Below are 18,325 nucleotides of genomic sequence, written 5' to 3' on the forward strand. Positions count from 1 at the left end.
TCTTGATATAGAATGATAAAGGGCCAGACGCGCTGGTCAAGTCGCACCAGTGACATGTAGATTGAAAACATGGCCTGCCGAGCCCCGAGTCTGCATGTCTCTTCAGTGGTTCTCTTACTAGTGTTGGTATTAATTTTGGACATCTCGAGTGCGGAATGTGCTTGTCCGCTTCGAATGGCCGACCAAATTTTATGGAGCACGTCGAGAAGCTTGTTCGATATTGCAAAGAGCTTGGTCTACCAGGCAACCTGTTCCACGGACCGACCGACCGCGGTAGCAGGTCGACGTAGTCTCAGCCAGCTCTCTTGTAATCCGTGGCTAGCAGGGGCCCACGCGGTTGATTGGTGTAGAATATAGATCACTGATACGGGCATCTGCATGCAGATCTGGCAGTGGACAGTAGCGCACTCTATGAGAAACTCTCGACGCAAACTTTGAGGCCGGAGAAGTAACACTGGGGCTTGCGAGGAGTGTGACCACTTAATCATGTCTAAAGACGGTTCTTGCTTGCTCCAGGCCAGCAGCGCCAGACCAGTGTCGAGGCCCCCTTAGTCATTTCCGTCTGCCAGGATCCGCCTGTACGGGACCGCACTGTTAGTGTGGCCACTCAATGGGCTGCAGGGGAGGCGGGGAGCACGAGCATGATGTGCAGAGGGAACCGTCAGCCTTCCGGGTAGATCGAGCTGGTAGTCTGGTAGCCTGGCTGTGGCCATAAAACAATGCTGTACCAATTGGAAAACAACAAGCGTGGTTCTTGCCAAGCCGAGTGGGCATTCGGCATGCTGTGGGATCTCTGGCCCTCGGGACAAGCCAGCGCCCCGAAAGCAGTCCCCAGATTTCGGAAACGGTGATGGAGAACTCGTTTCTTATGGCGAGGATCTCCGCAGGCCCGCTGGGGATCAAGGTCAGCCTCCAAGATGACGGTTGAACCTGCTGATTCTGCCGCAAGAGGAGATACGAGAAGCAGGAGGATACTTTTGCCCAGTCCACCAGCGTCTTGCCAGAGTTCAGTGTGTAATTGCACGGACTCGTGGCAAGCTGACCTGAGCTGGGGCTCCACCAATTGAGGGCGCGTAAAGGCGGCACGATTGCCCAAACAGGCATTCGGCAGGGATGTGGGCGTCAGCGGCTGTCAGGGACGCGAAGTGAGAAGGCGATGTGAGTGGGCCGCCCCTGAGCAGAGTCGTGGTGGGGCAAGGTTGTTTGGCCCGTTTCACATGTCCGTGTGCAGAAGCCTGCTGTCCAATGGGCCGCCGTCAATCGACAAGCTTCGAAAGCCTTCGCCGGCCGAGAGCGAACTTGAGAGGTGTCGACTGTCCCATGGAATTTCCCGCCCCCGCCCACGAAACAGAATAGGGCAGTCTGGCAGGGGTGCAGGGACTCGCAAGGGCACGACCATCTGCGCATGTTTGTGGTTGCTATTCGTCATCCGGCCAGGCAGGCGCAGGAAAGACATGGCGCAGGAGGAAACCTGCAAAAAGTTAGGATGACCAAGCATTTGACAGCAGCGTTCAGAGCATCGGCTCAGGGACCTGCTTGCTCGCCAGCTTGGCAGACCGGCACGCAAAAACCAAAGCAGGACCAGCATGACGGAAGCAGCCAGAAAGTGACCACAGCGCCGGCTTGTGGCTCAGGCATGATCTGCCCGTGGGTGCTGCGGTTGCTGTGGATTATACTCTGGTGTTACTATGTTTGTTCAGACGACGGGAGGGCTCGGTGGCTGAGGTGATTGGCGGTGATTGTCCCTGGGATTGCCCTGGCACAGGCAGTTCGTGAATCATGTTGCCAGCTGTCGCAATTGGGGGGGGGGGGCGCAAAGTCCTGACTGAAGTTGACGTTTTGAGTGTTTGGATGAGTGGTGTAGAGCAGAGCCGCGTTTGTCGTCGCATTGTCAATTACTCCGTACTACCCATACCAGGAGAGGGAGCGTTGGGAAGATGCGAGATGGGAGATGGGAGGGTCTGAAGAAGCACATGCATCTCTCGGGTCGATCTCCTGGGTGGCTGGCTGGGTGGCTGCAGCGCCAGATTTGTTGGGGTCTGACGGGCACGCAGCCACTCGGGCACGAGGCAGGCAGGGTCATGGACTCCGCCAGGTCCGTCACTCTCGGAGAGCTCCAGTCGATGCAGCCAGGGTCAGAACGTGCATGGGGTGCGGTGCAGGCAGAGGTGACAGATGCGAGATAAGCAGACGCCAAAAGAGGTTCACAGGTGCGGCCTCTTGTGCGGAGGTTGAGGCGGCACATAGCAGGCGCGCGCCGATTTGTGGGTTCCAAGACCCGTGGGCGTTTCGATGTCGTGGCCAGCGCGGGAACCAGGCTTGCTTGGGGCGAGCTTGGGAGCTGGGGCAGCCGATCCATGTAAGAAAGAAGAAAAAAAAGAACAAATGCCTGTGCAGCACGATGCTGCGCAGAGCAGTGCTATACGGCTCGACAAGACAGAGCATCCACTGCCAGGACTCAGTAGGCATTGGGTACCCATTTGAGCTGTCGTGATGCATTACACAGGTTATATGCTGCATAGGTAGCACAATAATAAATATTTCGTAGTACATACTACACACGTACGGTGGCACCGTATGAGGGTCGGTCTGTTGGCTGTCAGGTTGGCGGGCTGACGGGAAGGTGCAGGGTACGTACCATTGTACCCCTGTACCCCTGCACTTGTTTTACCCCCCCCCCCCCTTCCACCCTTAACCGTGCCTACCCTGCGCTGCACCCCGCTGTCGTGTCCCTTCCCTTCCTTCTGCAGGAGGGGAGGGGCCGGGCTTCCAAGGCTCCAAGGTTCCCCTGAGTCGTCGCTCTCGCCTTCCCTCACTGCCAGGACTGATGGCTGTCCCAAGTAGATCGCTGTGAGCCTTCGACAGGCCACTTGATTGGACTCCACCAGGGATCCCACTTGCGACGGCCGACCACTTGCTTGGCATATATCCGCCCGTCACGTCCCCTCGACCTCTGGCCGGCAGACCCAGGTCGTCCAAGATTTCAACCACGCTTTCTTCATTTCACTTCAACCCAGCAGTCCGCGACTCTTGAGTCTTGACCTCTTGACTCACTCCCTTCCCTCCCTCTTCTCTTTTTACAGTCCTCAATACTCGTATCATTCTTGCATCGAGCTATTGGGCACAGGCACTCCTTTCGCTGTCTTCACTTCGTCATCGGGCTCCTTTTCTCATCAGCCCCCTTTCCCCCCACCGCACCAATATCACCACGAGCATTGCTCATTCACTCGCCACCTCACCTCACCTTGACTCTCACCACAACAATATAACGGTCGAAGCAACTGGATTGTGATTCGGGCCACAGTCACATGACAAGCTCTCTCCCTTGGGATTCTTCGACATCAGATTTTTGTTGACTCGAGGGTGTAATTGGTTGGACTCGGTTGAGCAACAAGGGAAACCAACGAGAACAGGAAGAGAAACAGCCCCCATTGAACAAACGGGAGCGAACAATTACGCATCCACAACATTCACTTTATCAAACGGGTCCCATACGAGCCCTCGCCAAGACGCGACCCGCCCGGACCCGCCACCTCGGAGCATTCGACTCACTTCACATTCCATTCGATTTCTTGCTGGTCTTGAAATCAGACATCCGCCCTTTCTAACTTGACAGTCTTAATCTTTCTGGCCCTCGAGGCCCAAAAGACGTCACCCGCTTGACAATAAAACCATCCTTCACCTAGGGACCAGGCCGTCACCCAGGGACACCACCATTTTCCCTCCGTACCCACGAGGTACTCCGAACTCATTCCACACCCTCCCACCACAGCCTATTCATCATGGCCGGAGGAGACGATGGCGAGACGGCTCAGGCCATCAACCCTTACTTGGAGAACCAACTCCTCTCCAACTACCTCTACTACATCCTTGCCATCATGGCAGCCTTGGTGATCACCCACAAAGTATACATCACCCTCATGAGATATGTGCGCACGGTGTCGTCCCTGAACAACAACACTCAGTCCTACTTCGCCCAGGAGTCATGGGGCCATGCCTTCTTCAAGAGGAGCCTGCAGTACGCACCCGTCTTCCGCAAGAGACACAACCGCGAGTTCCAGGTCAGCTCCGCCATCAACATGGGCACCCTTCCCACCAGGCTCCAGCTCTTTGGTCTGATCGGCTACTTTGCCACCAACGTAGCCTTCTGCTGCATCGACATCCAGTTCCAGGGCAACTTTAAGAGCTGGACCGAGATGTTTCTGTACCGGACCGGTGTTCTGGCCGTCGTCAACATGATCCCCCTGTGGTTGATGGCCGCGCGCAACAACCCGCTGCTGACGTGGCTGGGCATGTCTTTCGATACTTTCAACTTGCTTCACCGATGGTTGGGCCGTATCGTGGTGCTCGAAGCGCTGGCTCACACCGTTTGCTGGATGGCCTCGAAGGGATTGCCATTCGCCACCGTCATGGGCATCACAACGAAGAGCCCCTTCCTGACGTTCGGCCTCATCGGTACCATCGCGTTTCTGTTCATCTTCATCCAGGCGTGCAGTGTCTCGAGGCATGCCTTCTACGAGACCTTCAAGATTCTCCACATCATCGCTGCCGCTGTGTCCATTGTTGGTGTGTGGTACCACCTCAAGCTCAAGGACTTGCCCCAGCTGAAGTATCTGTACGCCGTTGTTGCCCTGTGGTCCTTTGACCGCGCTGCTCGCCTGATCCGCCTTGCCTACGCCAATGTTGGTTCAGGCGGCACCAAGACTCTCGTCGAGGCTCTCCCTGGCAACGCTGTCCGCGTCACCGTCAACATGGCCCGCCCCTGGGCATTCGCTCCAGGACAGCATGCGTACCTGTACTTCCCCAGCATCAGCCTGTTGCAGTCGCACCCTTTCTCTGTCGCTTGGAGCGAGGAGACCGACTCGTATGATGGGGAAAAGCTTCCCATGGACCGCAACGAAATTCTGTCGATGCGCAAGACCAGCATGGCCTTTATTATCCGAGCCCGGACGGGCGCCACCGGATCTCTCTACAAGAAGGCAGCAGCATGCCCCGATGGCAGATTGGTGACCTCGTGCTTCGTGGAGGGTCCTTACGGCGGCGACCACAAGCTGCAATCGTACGGCACAGCCATGCTCTTCGCAGGTGGAGTCGGCATCACCCAGGCCGTGCCTCACGTGCGCGATCTCGTCGCCGGGTACAACAATGGCACTGTTGCAGCGCGGAAGATCGTGCTCGTCTGGATCATCCAGAGCCCCGAGCACCTGGAGTGGATCCGCCCTTGGATGACCGAGATCCTGGCCATGGAGCGTCGCCGCGAGTGCCTGCGCATCATGCTCTTCGTGTCGCGGCCCCGTTCCACCAAGGAGATCCACTCCCCCAGCGCGACCGTGCAGATGTTCCCCGGGCGACCCAACATCGAGCACCTGATTGGTGCGGAGATGGAGAACCAGGTCGGCGCCATGGGCGTCACCGTGTGCGGTCCCGGCGCGCTGAGCGACGAGGTGCGGTTAGCCGTGCGAAACCGACAGTACAACGGCACTATCGACTTCTGCGAAGAGGCCTTCAGTTGGTAAGCCCTTCTCTGATGAGGCTCTCATCAGTTATTACCAACACGATCCGATGAATCCATGGGCGCCTTCTTTCGCTCGGACAACAAAAACCATCTTGCGTATACCCAGCGCGTTCTTGGGTGTGTGTACATATTTATTATTCATGAGACTTTCCCTTGTTTGGGTCTCCCCACGGCGCTTCTTGTCCTGGGGAAGACAGCGACAGACATAAGACGGGCACGTTGCTTGCACATTTGGGAGAGGCTGCAGTGCTTAATATGGGCACATTTGTGTGATCAGAGAGTCAGATGTTTTGCATTGGTAGCCGCTACATATCGGAACGAATGGAATGAAATCAATCCGTCTCAAAAAAAAAAAAAAAAAATCCCGTTCATGGCCTTGATTGTGTGTTGTGACTGTGTACAATACTGTGTGTTAGGATTCGTCCGTGCACACGCCCGGGCCGCCGCAGTGCTCATCCCAGCGGATCGTTGCGTCTCTCTTCCAATGGCACACCAACAGACAGACTGTACTATAGGTTGTCAACACATCGTTTCTTCCCTTTGCCGATTTTTCTCCCTTGCGGCTGAATATGCGCAAGCGCTCCCATTCTGCATGAAGCCGAGCTGCCATCAATTGATCGGTCCCATCTTGTTTCAGAATCAGTGGCGGAGCACGCGCTTGACAGGCAAAAGCTCTCTATTCTAGCACCTGAGCACGCATTAAAGAGAAGCGTTCAATTACTCTAGACGGACCCGAGAATCACCAAGGTTATACATTTATAAAAAATTGCACAACGCCTTTATAGGTCAGATGTTCTGATCGAGCTTTGGTTGCAAGAGCATTTTACGGAGGTCGGGACTTGACGCTGCCAGTGAGTGCTTTTGCTAGATACATGTCGTTTCTTCGCCCGCATTCCTCCTACGATGCCTACATTTGGGGGTTCCGTTTTTTATCAATGTCTGAATAAACTGCCCCGAAGACCCGAGTCTCTTTCCAAACAGGTTTTTGGAGCATTGGCGATTAGCTAGCTGATGTCGACAAATGCGCAAGTAGGGCCATGTTCGGGATGATATGGCACCACGAACATCAAAGGTTTTGAACTCTATCTTGGACATAGAGCTTGCGCCAATTTCGTCATGTCCTGACCTGGTTCCATGGTCCGGACATTTTCTAAGTTTCCCTCAATGTCGCAGTAACGCAGATTTGCAACCGACACTCTGGGTATGAACCGTTAGTCCCAGGCTACGAACCCCAATAAAGCCGCCATCTCCGACTGCTGTTCTTCTAGACCTTCCGCTGCCCAGATCCCGACGTGTGTCGTCTCCTAACTGCCCAAAGACAAACTGTACCTTTCCCTCCCAATAAATCTCAAAAGGGCACGACCGGGCTGTTATATCTTGCCACAAGTTTGAATACATGTCCACCCCGCCGCATAAGGCGAGAGTGATCAGCTAGCTGCCTTGATCGGGTCGTCTGGACCAGATAGCCTTTCGGCGTCGCCGGGTCCTTGCAAGTAGGAGAGTATGTCCGATCCCGTTGAATGAATAAGTCCGTGGTGTAGGTGAACGTCAATTATGTCCGGGCAGGTTTCATCAGCCCTGACCCTCCAAGAACCCCATGCGGACTTGAGGTGGCTTGGGGGCCAATCAGGAAATCGAATTCGTTCCCAACGGGGTATTAGTTTTGCCCCCATGGGGCTGCCTGGCTTGGGAGTGCATGAAAGTTACCAGCAAAGATCCGCGGATGCTACGGTGCATAAGTATTGCTTCCCACCTGGGTCACCAGAACAAGTCATTTTCGTGTTTTACCCATCACTATTCGAGGCTCTTGGCAAAGAACCAACACTGGTGTATCTCTAACGCCCTGATACTCACTGTCAACTATGACCATGCCCGACAACAAGACGAGCACCCTTACCGATCACCTCGAGGACGGCTTCACCCACGAGCAGTCCACGGCCACCATCAGCTATGACAACAAGGGCATCAGCGGCATCATAAGGTCGCCTTATGTCTTTGGTGCGGCCCTCCTGGCTTCCTTCGGCGGCTTCTCCTTCGGCTACAACCAAGGCGTCGTCTCTCTCATCCTCACACTGCCACAGTTCCACGCAGTGTTCCCCGAGGTAGCCCCCGGCCACGCCCGCTATGGCTTCAACACGGGCTTCATGACCGGCATGCTCGAGTTCGGCGCCTTCGTCGGCTGCACATTCTTCCCCATGCTGGCAGGCCGCTTCTCCAGGAAATGGGGCCTCGCAGTAGCAACAGTGTTCTTCTGCGTAGGCGCCATTATCCAGACCGCCTCGCACAACTACGGCACCCTCGTCGCGGGCCGCACCATCGGCGGCGTGGGCGTCGGCACCCTCGGCATGGGCGCGCCCCTGCACATCTCCGAGGTCGCGCCGCCCAACCTGCGGGGGTCGCCCCTCGTCCTCGAGGCCATCTCCATCGTCGTCGGCGCCATCATCGCGTACTGGATCACGTACGGCACCCGCGAGATCGCCGGCGAGTGGGCAAGCGTGCGAAGGGTGTAGGAGCAGCGACTGCAATGGTGTGGCTGGCAAACTTCATCGTCGGCGGGATTGTCCCTGAGATGCAGCTTAAGCTTGGTTGGGGGACTTGTCTATTCTTCGGTTGCTTCTGCTTTGCTGCTTCGGTATCCTCGTTCTTCTTCGTGCCGGAGACGGCAGCCAACCTTGACGACGAGGAGCGCGAGCTGGAAACACAGGGTCCCCATGGGCACTGAAAGTACCGAGGTATAGTGTGCTGTCCATCAACAAGGTGCCATGCGATGCAAAAGAATGTAACCAGTAGATTCAATGTCAAAATATTTGCAAACAGTTCAAATGGTGAAGTTGGTGGCTCACAACTCAACGCTCGGCGAGCTGTACTCAGTAAACCATGCGAGTCCTCCTTACCTTTCAAGGCTTTATGAGATCGTAGCATTGTTCTACATTAAATAGCGGAAATCTGGTGTTTGTGAAGACGATAAAATCTTGCAGCCCAACACAGTTGTATATGGCACATGAAGGACACACACAGAAATGTTAGGGAGAGACGACTGGTGAGTGTGTCACAAGAATCTTCTCTAGGTATTCTATTTGTATGACCTTTCTCTACAACCAAATGGCATGTTTGATCCCGCTTTCCAGGCCCTTGTTAAGACTGGCCACAAGAGTCCACACATCGCCCCTCTCTCCACTGATGCCGTAGATCTCAACCCCGCCGCCCTCTTGTCCTCCCATAGCGACCAAGCTGCCGTCGCTGCTGAGGCGCATGCCGCGGATGGTATCGAGATTGGTCCGTACGAATTTGGTTTCGTGTACCCTCCTTCCATCATCTGACAGCAGGATGATGGCGATAGCATCCCCTGGCGGCAGCTCCTTGGGGACATTTTCGAGATGAGGTTCCAGGTCCGCGATGTGTCTTTCCCACCTGTTACTGACATACAAGACATTCGGTATGTTGGGATGGAGGCAAATTTCGGCGGAGTCCATCATCAGTTGGTGGTCCGGATGAACACTTGGTGGGACGACCTTGGGCGAGAAACCGTCGATAGGCTGGATTTCGTCGGCAGGGGAGGTCGACAGATCGAAGGCAACAACAGTGTGAGACAGCTCTCCGAGGACATACATTACTCTTTCTATAGTCTATGTTAGCCTGTGCTTGCGGGTAGAGCTGAGGTTCATGGGAGGCACATGCCATCAGGCGTGAACACAGCGTGCCGAGCGCCCGTCCCGGCAGGACATTGCAGCCAGCCACAAACTTCTAGTCTCTTCTGATCGCGGCGAAGGATCCAGACGCGGTCCGCCCCCAAGTCTGGGACATATAGTAGACCTCGTTTGTCTTCAAGTATCTGATGTGGGTGGCATTGTCGCTGTCGTCTTTTATTCGGACCGTGTTCAACCGACTTGTAGGGAAAGTCAAACAGCAGCTCCGTCCGCTGGTCATCCGCAAGTAAGAGGCCGGCCTTTTCGGTGACAGACGTCGGATACAGGGCAACTGAACCCCCACAATACTATCTGATGTAAGCCCAGAAATCGAAATGTTCACCAGTGTCTATCACTCACGGTGCTGAGCGCCAGTGCAGATCCGTCGGGTAACGTGACGACTGTCCAACGAATATGAATATCAATGACAAAGACGATCGAACCGGTCAAGACTGTTCACTTACAGTGAGCAGGGGCTCCCAAAGTCGATTTTTGACTGGTGATATTGCAGGTCTTTTGCTCGTGGTCGATTTCGAATGTGTATAGTAGCCCGGATTCGTCACCCTCAGACAGACCAACTAGGCGATCAACATCTCCATGCGAAGCTAAGGGCTCGACCCAGGAAACATTGAAAGGTCCAGGACATTCAGCGACAATACTCAACTCTCTCTTGTCGACATCAAGGGAGAGAGTGGTAAAATTTGCCCGCTGTCCAGAGATCAGCAACGTCCGGTTCATGGTGTACGAAGCGGACTTCAGAGGAGACACAATGTGATTCGATCCGGGTGCTACAGGGGCTTCGGTGGTATGCATGAGTGGATGCAGAACTGATTGGATTAATCTGACAGGCGGCAGGAGCTTGGAGCGGCTTGAGTGGCCGGGTGAATGAGTCGGACAGGTCTGCTGAAGAGGGTGCAGGCCTACTCCGGCCGATACCTAGGTACACAGTATACCAGACGCGTTCTTGTTCCTGCCACCCGGGCGAATGACGCTATCATACCTAGTTGTTAATTGGTGCGTCGGAGCTACTTGGTCCACCCATCCCCTGCATCGGCCGTCGTGGGTGAAAGAAGTCCGATCGGCCGGGGCAGAAAAGCCCGATCGGCTAGATTGCTTGGTCCCATGCGAGGCCCGACGTCACACGTGTAGATTCAACGTGCCATGAGGTACCCCTAATCCCTCTTGCCCCAAAGTCACGTTTTTCACGAGGGAACAATTAAGATTTGGTTCAGTTCGTCTGTGACTGTCAACTGGAATCAGTTCTCCCTCTGCTTGGCTGCTCCTGGATCACAACAGCAAAGCATTGGCGTTTCTCAAGCAGAATGGCCCCATCAACTCACTTCACACTCAACACGGGTGCCAAGATACCCGCGGTCGGTCTCGGTGAGTACGGATTATTGAATATCTTGATGCGATAGAATCTAGTTCAACTCGGTTGTTAACCCCATATGCGCACACACAGGAACCTGGCAATCCAAGCCCGGCGAGGTTCGCAAGGCCGTGGCGTACGCCCTTAGGGATGGGTACCGTCACATTGACGCAGCACTGTAAGTCGAGTCTCGCCCTCCTCCTGCAGCAAGCGCAGATTTTCTAACAGAATGCAGGATCTATGGTGGGGATTCCCCGACTAGGAGACGAGAACCCAGAGAATTGGCCTAATTACGTGTCCAGGCAACGAGAACGAAGTCGGCCTAGGTATCAAAGACAGCGGGGTACCACGTGCAGAGATCTTCCTCACGAGCAAACTTTGGAACACTCACCACCCCAACGTGCAAGAAGGTCTGCAGAAGACTCTCGACGCTCTAGGAGTGGACTACCTTGATCTCTACGTAAGTCGCCGATGAGCTATTGTTGTTGCTGCTGTGCAGTACTTCCATCAGGCCTGGACTGACAACCCGAATATCAGCTTGTTCATTGGCCCGTCCGACTTGTACCGGTAAGTGTAGAGCCATCTAATTGCTGAGCTCAGTAAGAAAATCCGTCCTCATTGCTTGCATAGAACGAGACTAGCGAGCTTCTCCCGGTCAACCCCGATGGCACCCGGTCAGTCGATCGATCGTGGGACCAGAGCGAGACGTGGCGCCAGATGGAACAAGTCTACAAGTCCGGCAAGGCCAAAGCCATTGGAGTGGCCAACTGGTCGATCCCGTACCTGGAGGAGCTGCGCAAAACTTGGACGGTCGTCCCAGCCGTGAACCAAGTCGAGTTGCATCCTTTCCTTCCTCAGCATAAACTGCGAGAATATTGCGACAGCCTCGGCATCCTGCTTGAAGCATATTCGCCCCTTGGATCGACTGGTGAGTTTGTGAATCACGCGACACACAACGTGTCATGGTTTGACGCTGTTTCAAGCTGACAATATTGGAACTTGACAGGCGCACCCATCATGTCTGATCCTGACATCCAGCAAATCGCCGACAAGAATGGCGCCTCGGCCGCCACGGTTCTCATAAGCTACCACGTCAACAAGGGCGTTGTGGTGTTACCCAAATCCGTGACTGAGAAACGCATCTCATCGAACAAGGAAGTCATTTCGCTGTCCAAGGAGGACTTGGCCGTGCTTGACAGTCTGGCGGCAAACGGAAAGGCGAAGCGTATCAACACGCCTCTGTGGGGCTTCGATCTTGGCTTTGATGATTGGTACGGCCCTGTCAAGTCTTCATAGACCAAGGCAGTGCCGAAGCGGGTCAAAAGAAAAGCCGGGAGACACAGATGCGCTTGTAGCATTAGATATCGAAGTACATTATCACGTTTAAGAGTATTCAGAAGTCTTGAATGACAATGAAGGTGCATTTCTTCATAAGGAAAGCATGCGGTCGCGAGAGGGACGGTGTGTGTGAGATTTTGAGATCAGCATGTTGATTTCGTCGCCGTCCTATCTCATGTGATCCACACGTCTACAGGTGTTCGTGCAATATTAGATGCGTGAAATTTTAGAGCCGGACAAGACCAGGACTTCATAGGTCTAGCCCGAGTTATTATAGGGAAACTGCAAAAGCTCGATCGTTTCAATCGGTCTAGTTATGTCCTGCTCAAGTGTATTGAACTAAGCAGTTGCTACACCTGGGCAGACTAAGTCTTGCTTAATAGCAATTACTTTCCATGATGCAGCTTTAGAAATATACATTTTCATCATGAAAATTCAAAGCCCACATCTGAATTATGAACGGCAAATTCAAACTGCATTACGTGAGATCTATGTCTTGTCTATGTCGTATAGGGAGCTGAAGCCACACCCTCCTTCAAAGCCTTCAAGCGCGCAGCAAGCAGCTTGGAATGATAGCGCGTATAAGGGAGGTAGCCAACCATGAGCCAGAGATCAGGCACCCCGGTCTCCCGGTACGCGGTCTTGAACTCGCCCTCCTCGTCAATGCCCCGGATGGGACCACACTGGTCGGCTATCTTGTCGCCAAGGGTGGAGCGGACAGAGTCGATGGTGTTTGTGAACCCGGTGGCGAAGACGACCAGGTCGAACTCGCGCTCCCGGCCGCCGTCGAGGACGACCTTGTCCTCGGTGAAGCGCTCGATGTAGCCCGGCTCGACCTTGGTATTCCCGTTGATGATGTGCTCGCAGGCTCCCGCGTCGAAGTAGAAGCCGCCGTTGCGGGTCTGGCCCAGGGTCGCTCCGCCGGTGCCGCGCTGGCCGCGCCACGTGCGGAGGCCGCGGGCGTTCAATCCCTCGAGAAAGGGCCGGTCCAGGTCCTCGAGGACCTTGGCGTTGCGCCTGGAGAGCTCCTCTCCGGGGCCGGTTGGGGTGGCGAAGAACAGGCGGTCCTGCTCCTCAAGGTCAGGCCGGTTTAGGTCGGCATCCGGGGCGTAGTTGCCGATGATACGGGGCACCGAGTGGGTGAGGGACATGATATGTGTTGGCGAACGCTGGAGTAGCGTGACGCTGGTGCGAGTCGACAGGGCGGCAGTGGCGGGGACGGAGAAGGGGACGGCCACAGGGACCAGGACGAGGACGTGGAGCTTCTCGGCTGGCGGACCAGGCTGATCGAGCGGGCGGGCCAGGGACGTGGGAAGACTGTTAGGACTATTCCCCTCGCGGAGACACCGACTGGGTCCCAGATCACTGACATGGCAATGCCGAGTGCCTCGTTCCCTGCGGTGACGCTCGATTCTACAAATGACATTGTAAGATGCCTTAAAATGCCGATGATAGCTAAAGCTGACGTGCTTCCTAGCTGCGCGACTTCTGGGATCCCATGCTCCTGCAGGATGTTTTTGGACCACCCAGTGATCATCCAAATGTAAGTGGATACTCAATTATACAGCTTCGAGATCGGTTTGGACCTTTTCCATTGCAAGGCTTTGGCAGTTGACGAATTTCACAGCCCTTTATGGTCAACGGGACTACATGGTGGGATCACACGCGGGATGGCACTCAAGCAAGGGTTTGACAACTTCTAGTCCTGTTGTGCACACAGCTGAGATATTATTGGTTTCTCCTGGTTGAATGGCAGTGGTGACAGTGTCTTTAGGTACAGAGGAGCAATGCATCTGTAGATAACACGAACTTGAGAGCCGGAGAAAACAGCTAAGCCCCTCGGTCACCGTTCGTCTTGGCTTTCTCCATGATAGGCAGGCCGTCATCGTTAAAGTAGACAGGCACGCCATTCCGGAACGAGTATTGTAGCGCGGTGGCGATCTTGGCCGCCTCGTAGGCATCATCCGGAGTGCAAGTAAGCGGCTTCCCGTCTAGCACAGCAGCGGCGAACTCGGAGAGGTCGTTGAGGAATGATTTGTCGTACAGGACGAACGCGTCCGGGGTGGTCGCCGTCCGCACGCCGTGGGCGTCGCGCACCTCGACGCGGTTGATGGTCGAGTTGCCGTTGACGACGGAGTGGGCCTTTGTCCCGCACACGCGGGTGCAGCTCTCGAAGCCGTTGGTGAGGGTTGCGGCCCAGGTGCGAAGTGAGGACCTTGCCGTTGGCGAACTCGACCATGGCCCACCCGTTGTCGCAGTCGCCGTACTTTGCGAGGTCGCCGTAGACGGCCTGCTGGCCCATGGCGACTACTCTGTTGACGTGCTTCTTGGGGTTCTTGAGGCCGGATTTTACGTCGAGGTAGAACCGGCCGATGTCGATCTGTATGTCGTGTCACTGTTAGCGAGGCTGTTACAAGTGGGAACCGGACGTGTGGCAAGCGACACACGTCGTGAACACCCATGTCGACAAAGATACCCCCGGACTGTGCCGAGAAGGTGACAAAGAATCCTACAAAGTGTGATCAGCAAGTTTGTTCCAAATCAAGGGCGACATGACTGTTGAGAAAGAGATGCTCACCGGTTGGGTCTTGCTGATCAAGGCAAGTGGTCTCGACAGCGTGGATTTCTCCCAGCGAGCCATTCTCGACCATTTCCTTCGCAGCACGGCACGAATCGTCATCTATGGACGTGTCAACATCAACTCGTCACAATCAAAGCACAGAAACCCGTCCACATGCCAAGAACACTCACGTCGTCGACAAAAAGGGACCAGGAACTTGAGGTGAGGCTTGGATTTAGCTTTGGCAAGCACCTCCTCAGTAGTAATAACATCTACCGAGATAGGTTTCTCGCACATGACGTGCTGGACATTCATCAGCTTCCAACGCTCCGTATTATCGGAGGAAAAGTCAGCTATTAGCAACACTCACAAGACCCAGGTCAAGGCCCAAGCAGATCAGCGGCGCGTGCGTGGCAGTCGCCGTAGAAATTAGGACCACCTCGGCGCCGCTGTTCTTCATACAGTCCTGCGGGTCTGCATAATACTTGACAGATGGCGGCAGGTTTTCCGCCACCCAATTGTCGCACCCGGGCCTCGTGTCGCAGGCGGCGACGAGCTCGATGCGAGGCTGCTGGAAGGCGAGGATTCGCGCGCGGATGGGGCCCAGGCGGCCGAGGCCGATCAGGGCGAGTTTGAGACGAGGCTGGGTGGCCATTTCTTCGAGTATGACGGTTGTGTATATTTGCGAAATTCTGGTAACCGGGCGGACCTGGGAACAGCCCCAGGAGGCTTAATAAACTCTTCCATGTTGAAGTTTCCTAGGAACAAGTACAGGAGCAGATTGGACTGAGGTTGTAGAGCACGATTTCGCGGGCGTATCCTCACTATATCCGATCCGCCTCTATATGTCCGGTGGAGCAGGTGATGTCCGACCGGCTATTTCAAATCCGATCACTTGAGGAGACTCACACGTCTGCATTCCTCTCCTTGTTAGCTAGCAATACCACACGTACCCACCGTGATTATTCGAGTTACGCGGTTGATGATGCTGACCATGAATGGTCGGCAGACAAGTCACTGTTCAGAAGGTTGTTGGTGAGAGGTTGGTTGCAGCAGCCCCAAAAAAGTCCCAATACGAAAGCTACCAGGATCAATCTTTGGATCAGGCAAGACAGTCGGATGACAATAAAGTCCAAACACATTGGCAAAATGGATTACCGTGTAACTGAAGAAATAGGTTTTGAGGGAGTCTTTAGCATCCCCAGACAGATGCTGGTGGCCTCACCTGGATGTGGTGATGATTGGGGGGGGGGGGCGGGCCGGTCATTTTGCAGTGAGCTGCAACAGGGATAAGAAGGTTTAAAAGAAGATGGCGTAACATCACCACAAGCTACGGGACCTTGCACTGCTTACATTGCTCGACCAATTGGTATTATCTCCTGCTTGAACGACATTCTTACTGTAGTTGAAATGGAAAATGCGCTGAAAATGTGTACATCTCAAATGGGCAGCAAGACGTGTGTTCGGCATGAAGCTCTGCGTGCACGTTGGGCTTCCAGTGTGCTGCATGTATCAGGCAACTGAGAAGACCTGGAAAGAAGTGTGGGATGAGAGAAGCTCGCAGTACGGGAGGAGGGGAAACTAACACAAAAGTGAAAGGGTATATGGCAATGTTAGCAGAGGATGTCTGGTGGACAGCGGTAGCAGGTCCGCACTGAGCTGGGATGGTGCTCAGAGCATGGCGGACTATTAATAGATTGTGGTTCTTGATCCTTCTGCAGGCGCGTTCCTCTTTCCTATTTGAGCATGACGATAGCTGCTCCACTTTCAGTAGCCATCAGCCCGGTCTTGTTTATCCTTGAAATGGATTTACCAAGTTGCTGTGTACTGCGTAAGACAGCGCATTGTCTCTGCTTTCGGGCGTATAATGTCGTGCAAGACGCGCCCGCATATAGTGTCATACACACCAAGCAAGACGTGCATGCGGTCATTTGAGTTTTGCGAACTGCAGATGCTTTGGAAGATCAACATTTTTTGACCGAGAAGCAAGCCAACCCAGCTTGTCCACCTCGCAGGACCATACATATTGTCATATAGTCCAGGTGGTGTCTCACTGGCCCAGATTAGCCGAGCTCAGCTGACCTCTGACGACTGCGTCGCTGTCCGAGGCGATTTGTTTACTCTGCGGCTTACTTTTGCACGCGAGGAGCGGCAGGGGATAGCGAAGGTGGAGGAGGAAGAAGAAGAGGGGGCGTCGTGCAAAAACAAAGCGTTTCTGCAACTCAATTGGACGTCTGTGCTGGGTGGCTTCCTGCAGGGTGACTGCAAGACGACACCGCAGGTAGATTGAAAGAATGATGTGATGCCAGGGATGGGTTTTTCTTCGTTGGCTCTCTCGGTAATCAAGGCCCTGCACTCGGTAGACAGCCGTGTTGTAGCATCGAGGCAGAGCCGAGGCGCTGGTGCGGTAGTGCGGTGGTTGGTGGTCGGGGCAACGTAGCCCGCAGTCGTGCAGAACACGAGCAGGTTCCGGTGCCATTGTGAAACGACGGGTTATTTTGCCGCCCCGGGTGTGCTTCGACACCCCTCGCGATATTTCTTACATGCATATATACGTGCATTATACGGTGGCTGGTGCCTTTGATGATTGGGTGGAATCCGTCCTTCTGTTGGGTCGTTGGTGTTCCCTCTGCTCTGGATTTGATGCTCAGAAATGACAGAAATGACAGACAGACAACAGTTAGTCAGTCAGTCACCAGATGATCTACTTGTGGGAGAACATGGAACAAATGACGGGCAGGATGCTGCGCGTGCCGTGGTACCCAGAGTGGCATGCTGCTGCATCCAAACATGCACGATGCACGTCAACATCAGGCGGAGAGAGGGGAGAGGGTACCGGGGTTGTGGAGCCTCCAGAACCTTGGGGCCTTGGAAGCAGGCCCCATCGCATCGCATCGCACTGCATCTGCGGTCTTGGTTCGAGACGAAGCTTGGAAGATAGCTCCAAAGTCAATTGCGTTGGAGGCTGGGAGGCTGGCTGGTGGCGGGGTCAGCCCTCCTAGCGCACAGGCATATGCATCCCCATCTTATATCTGGGTGGGTCCACCAGGCGCGCAGCTTGTGGAGCTTGCTGGGCTGCTGGTGGGATGGGGATGGTTCCTCCGGGCTGGGTTGCCGTTGCCCTGGAAACCGCCTTGGCGGTACCTGGCAGCACCTGGGAGAGGCCGAGCGCCAAAACTCAACAACCTCCTTCACAGGTAAAACCTGCCTGCACGCAGGAAGCAGCCCGCAGAAGCGAAGCCCAGAACTGCGCCGCATTAATTTCCATCCTCACTCACTCACCCACTCCGCTCACTTACTCGACAAGCTCGCGCAGCTCAGCTCAGCTCAGCTCAGCTCTGCTCTGCTCAACTCAGCCTGACCAGACCAGACAAGGCCAGTCCAGTCCAGTCCAGTCCAGTCTGCACAGCCAGCGGTCGACCTCTCATTTTCACATTTCTATCCATTCTCGTGAGATGCATTGCTGCTGCCGTCACTATCCCAGCCGAGCTGTGAGGGTCCTGAACTTGTATCTGCTGTGATACGCAACACACACACACACACACACACACACGGCCTCCGTCCAGTCCATTGCATCTGACAAGCGGCGTGGTACACCGCATTGGCTGCGCATCGCATTGCATTGTGTCGCACAAGCACAGCGCGCGCCTCCCAGCTGTCAACAATCAGTCAATAATCTAAAACCTTTCTCCCCTTTTCTGTCGTAAAACGGTGGCCGCATCCAAGGTCACAATCCAAGTGGCCCAGTCCGATCCAATCCACCCACGACACTCGTCATCGCAGCAAGTCAAGTCAGTCTTCTCGAAGCTCGTCGCCAGCCGCGCTACAGGCCACCGGCCCACTCCTGCGCCGTACCT

The 18,325-nt window shown here is 54.8% G+C and overlaps 6 protein-coding genes across 6 annotated transcripts; 3 read left to right on the top strand and 3 right to left on the bottom strand.

Annotated features, from left to right (window-relative positions):
• Positions 1 to 3,782: 3,782 nt before the first annotated feature.
• INS49_006107 (uncharacterized protein) lies at positions 3,783 to 5,516 on the top strand (the record flags this gene model as incomplete). Its single annotated transcript, XM_043166882.1, has 1 exon — positions 3,783 to 5,516. One exon carries the CDS (start codon positions 3,783 to 3,785, stop codon positions 5,514 to 5,516), a length of 1,734 nt encoding a protein of 577 aa, XP_043028026.1.
• A 1,867-nt stretch (positions 5,517 to 7,383) lies between these two features.
• INS49_006108 (uncharacterized protein) lies at positions 7,384 to 8,025 on the top strand (the record flags this gene model as incomplete). Its single annotated transcript, XM_043166883.1, has 1 exon — positions 7,384 to 8,025. The coding sequence occupies one exon, from the start codon at positions 7,384 to 7,386 to the stop codon at positions 8,023 to 8,025; it is 642 nt and encodes a 213-aa protein (XP_043028027.1).
• A 582-nt stretch (positions 8,026 to 8,607) lies between these two features.
• Positions 8,608 to 9,939, bottom strand: INS49_006109 (uncharacterized protein; the record flags this gene model as incomplete). Its single annotated transcript, XM_043166884.1, has 4 exons — positions 8,608 to 9,134; positions 9,389 to 9,509; positions 9,562 to 9,602; positions 9,666 to 9,939. 4 exons carry the CDS (start codon positions 9,937 to 9,939, stop codon positions 8,608 to 8,610), a joined length of 963 nt encoding a protein of 320 aa, XP_043028028.1.
• Positions 9,940 to 10,523: 584 nt separating this feature from the next.
• Positions 10,524 to 11,866, top strand: INS49_006110 (uncharacterized protein; the record flags this gene model as incomplete). The annotated part of the gene is made up of 7 exons (XM_043166885.1): positions 10,524 to 10,584; positions 10,664 to 10,748; positions 10,806 to 10,813; positions 10,873 to 11,030; positions 11,082 to 11,137; positions 11,212 to 11,498; positions 11,577 to 11,866. 7 exons carry the CDS (start codon positions 10,524 to 10,526, stop codon positions 11,864 to 11,866), a joined length of 945 nt encoding a protein of 314 aa, XP_043028029.1.
• Positions 11,867 to 12,408: 542 nt separating this feature from the next.
• INS49_006111 (uncharacterized protein) lies at positions 12,409 to 13,334 on the bottom strand (the record flags this gene model as incomplete). Its single annotated transcript, XM_043166886.1, has 2 exons — positions 12,409 to 13,225; positions 13,279 to 13,334. The coding sequence occupies 2 exons, from the start codon at positions 13,332 to 13,334 to the stop codon at positions 12,409 to 12,411; spliced, it is 873 nt and encodes a 290-aa protein (XP_043028030.1).
• A 404-nt stretch (positions 13,335 to 13,738) lies between these two features.
• Positions 13,739 to 15,123, bottom strand: INS49_006112 (uncharacterized protein; the record flags this gene model as incomplete). Its single annotated transcript, XM_043166887.1, has 6 exons — positions 13,739 to 14,077; positions 14,124 to 14,288; positions 14,356 to 14,417; positions 14,487 to 14,588; positions 14,660 to 14,771; positions 14,839 to 15,123. 6 exons carry the CDS (start codon positions 15,121 to 15,123, stop codon positions 13,739 to 13,741), a joined length of 1,065 nt encoding a protein of 354 aa, XP_043028031.1.
• Between the last annotated feature and the right edge of the window lie 3,202 nt (positions 15,124 to 18,325).

Source organism: Diaporthe citri (genome assembly GCF_014595645.1).
Source record: "Diaporthe citri strain NFHF-8-4 chromosome Unknown scaffold_2, whole genome shotgun sequence".
Classification (NCBI taxonomy): domain Eukaryota; kingdom Fungi; phylum Ascomycota; class Sordariomycetes; order Diaporthales; family Diaporthaceae; genus Diaporthe; species Diaporthe citri.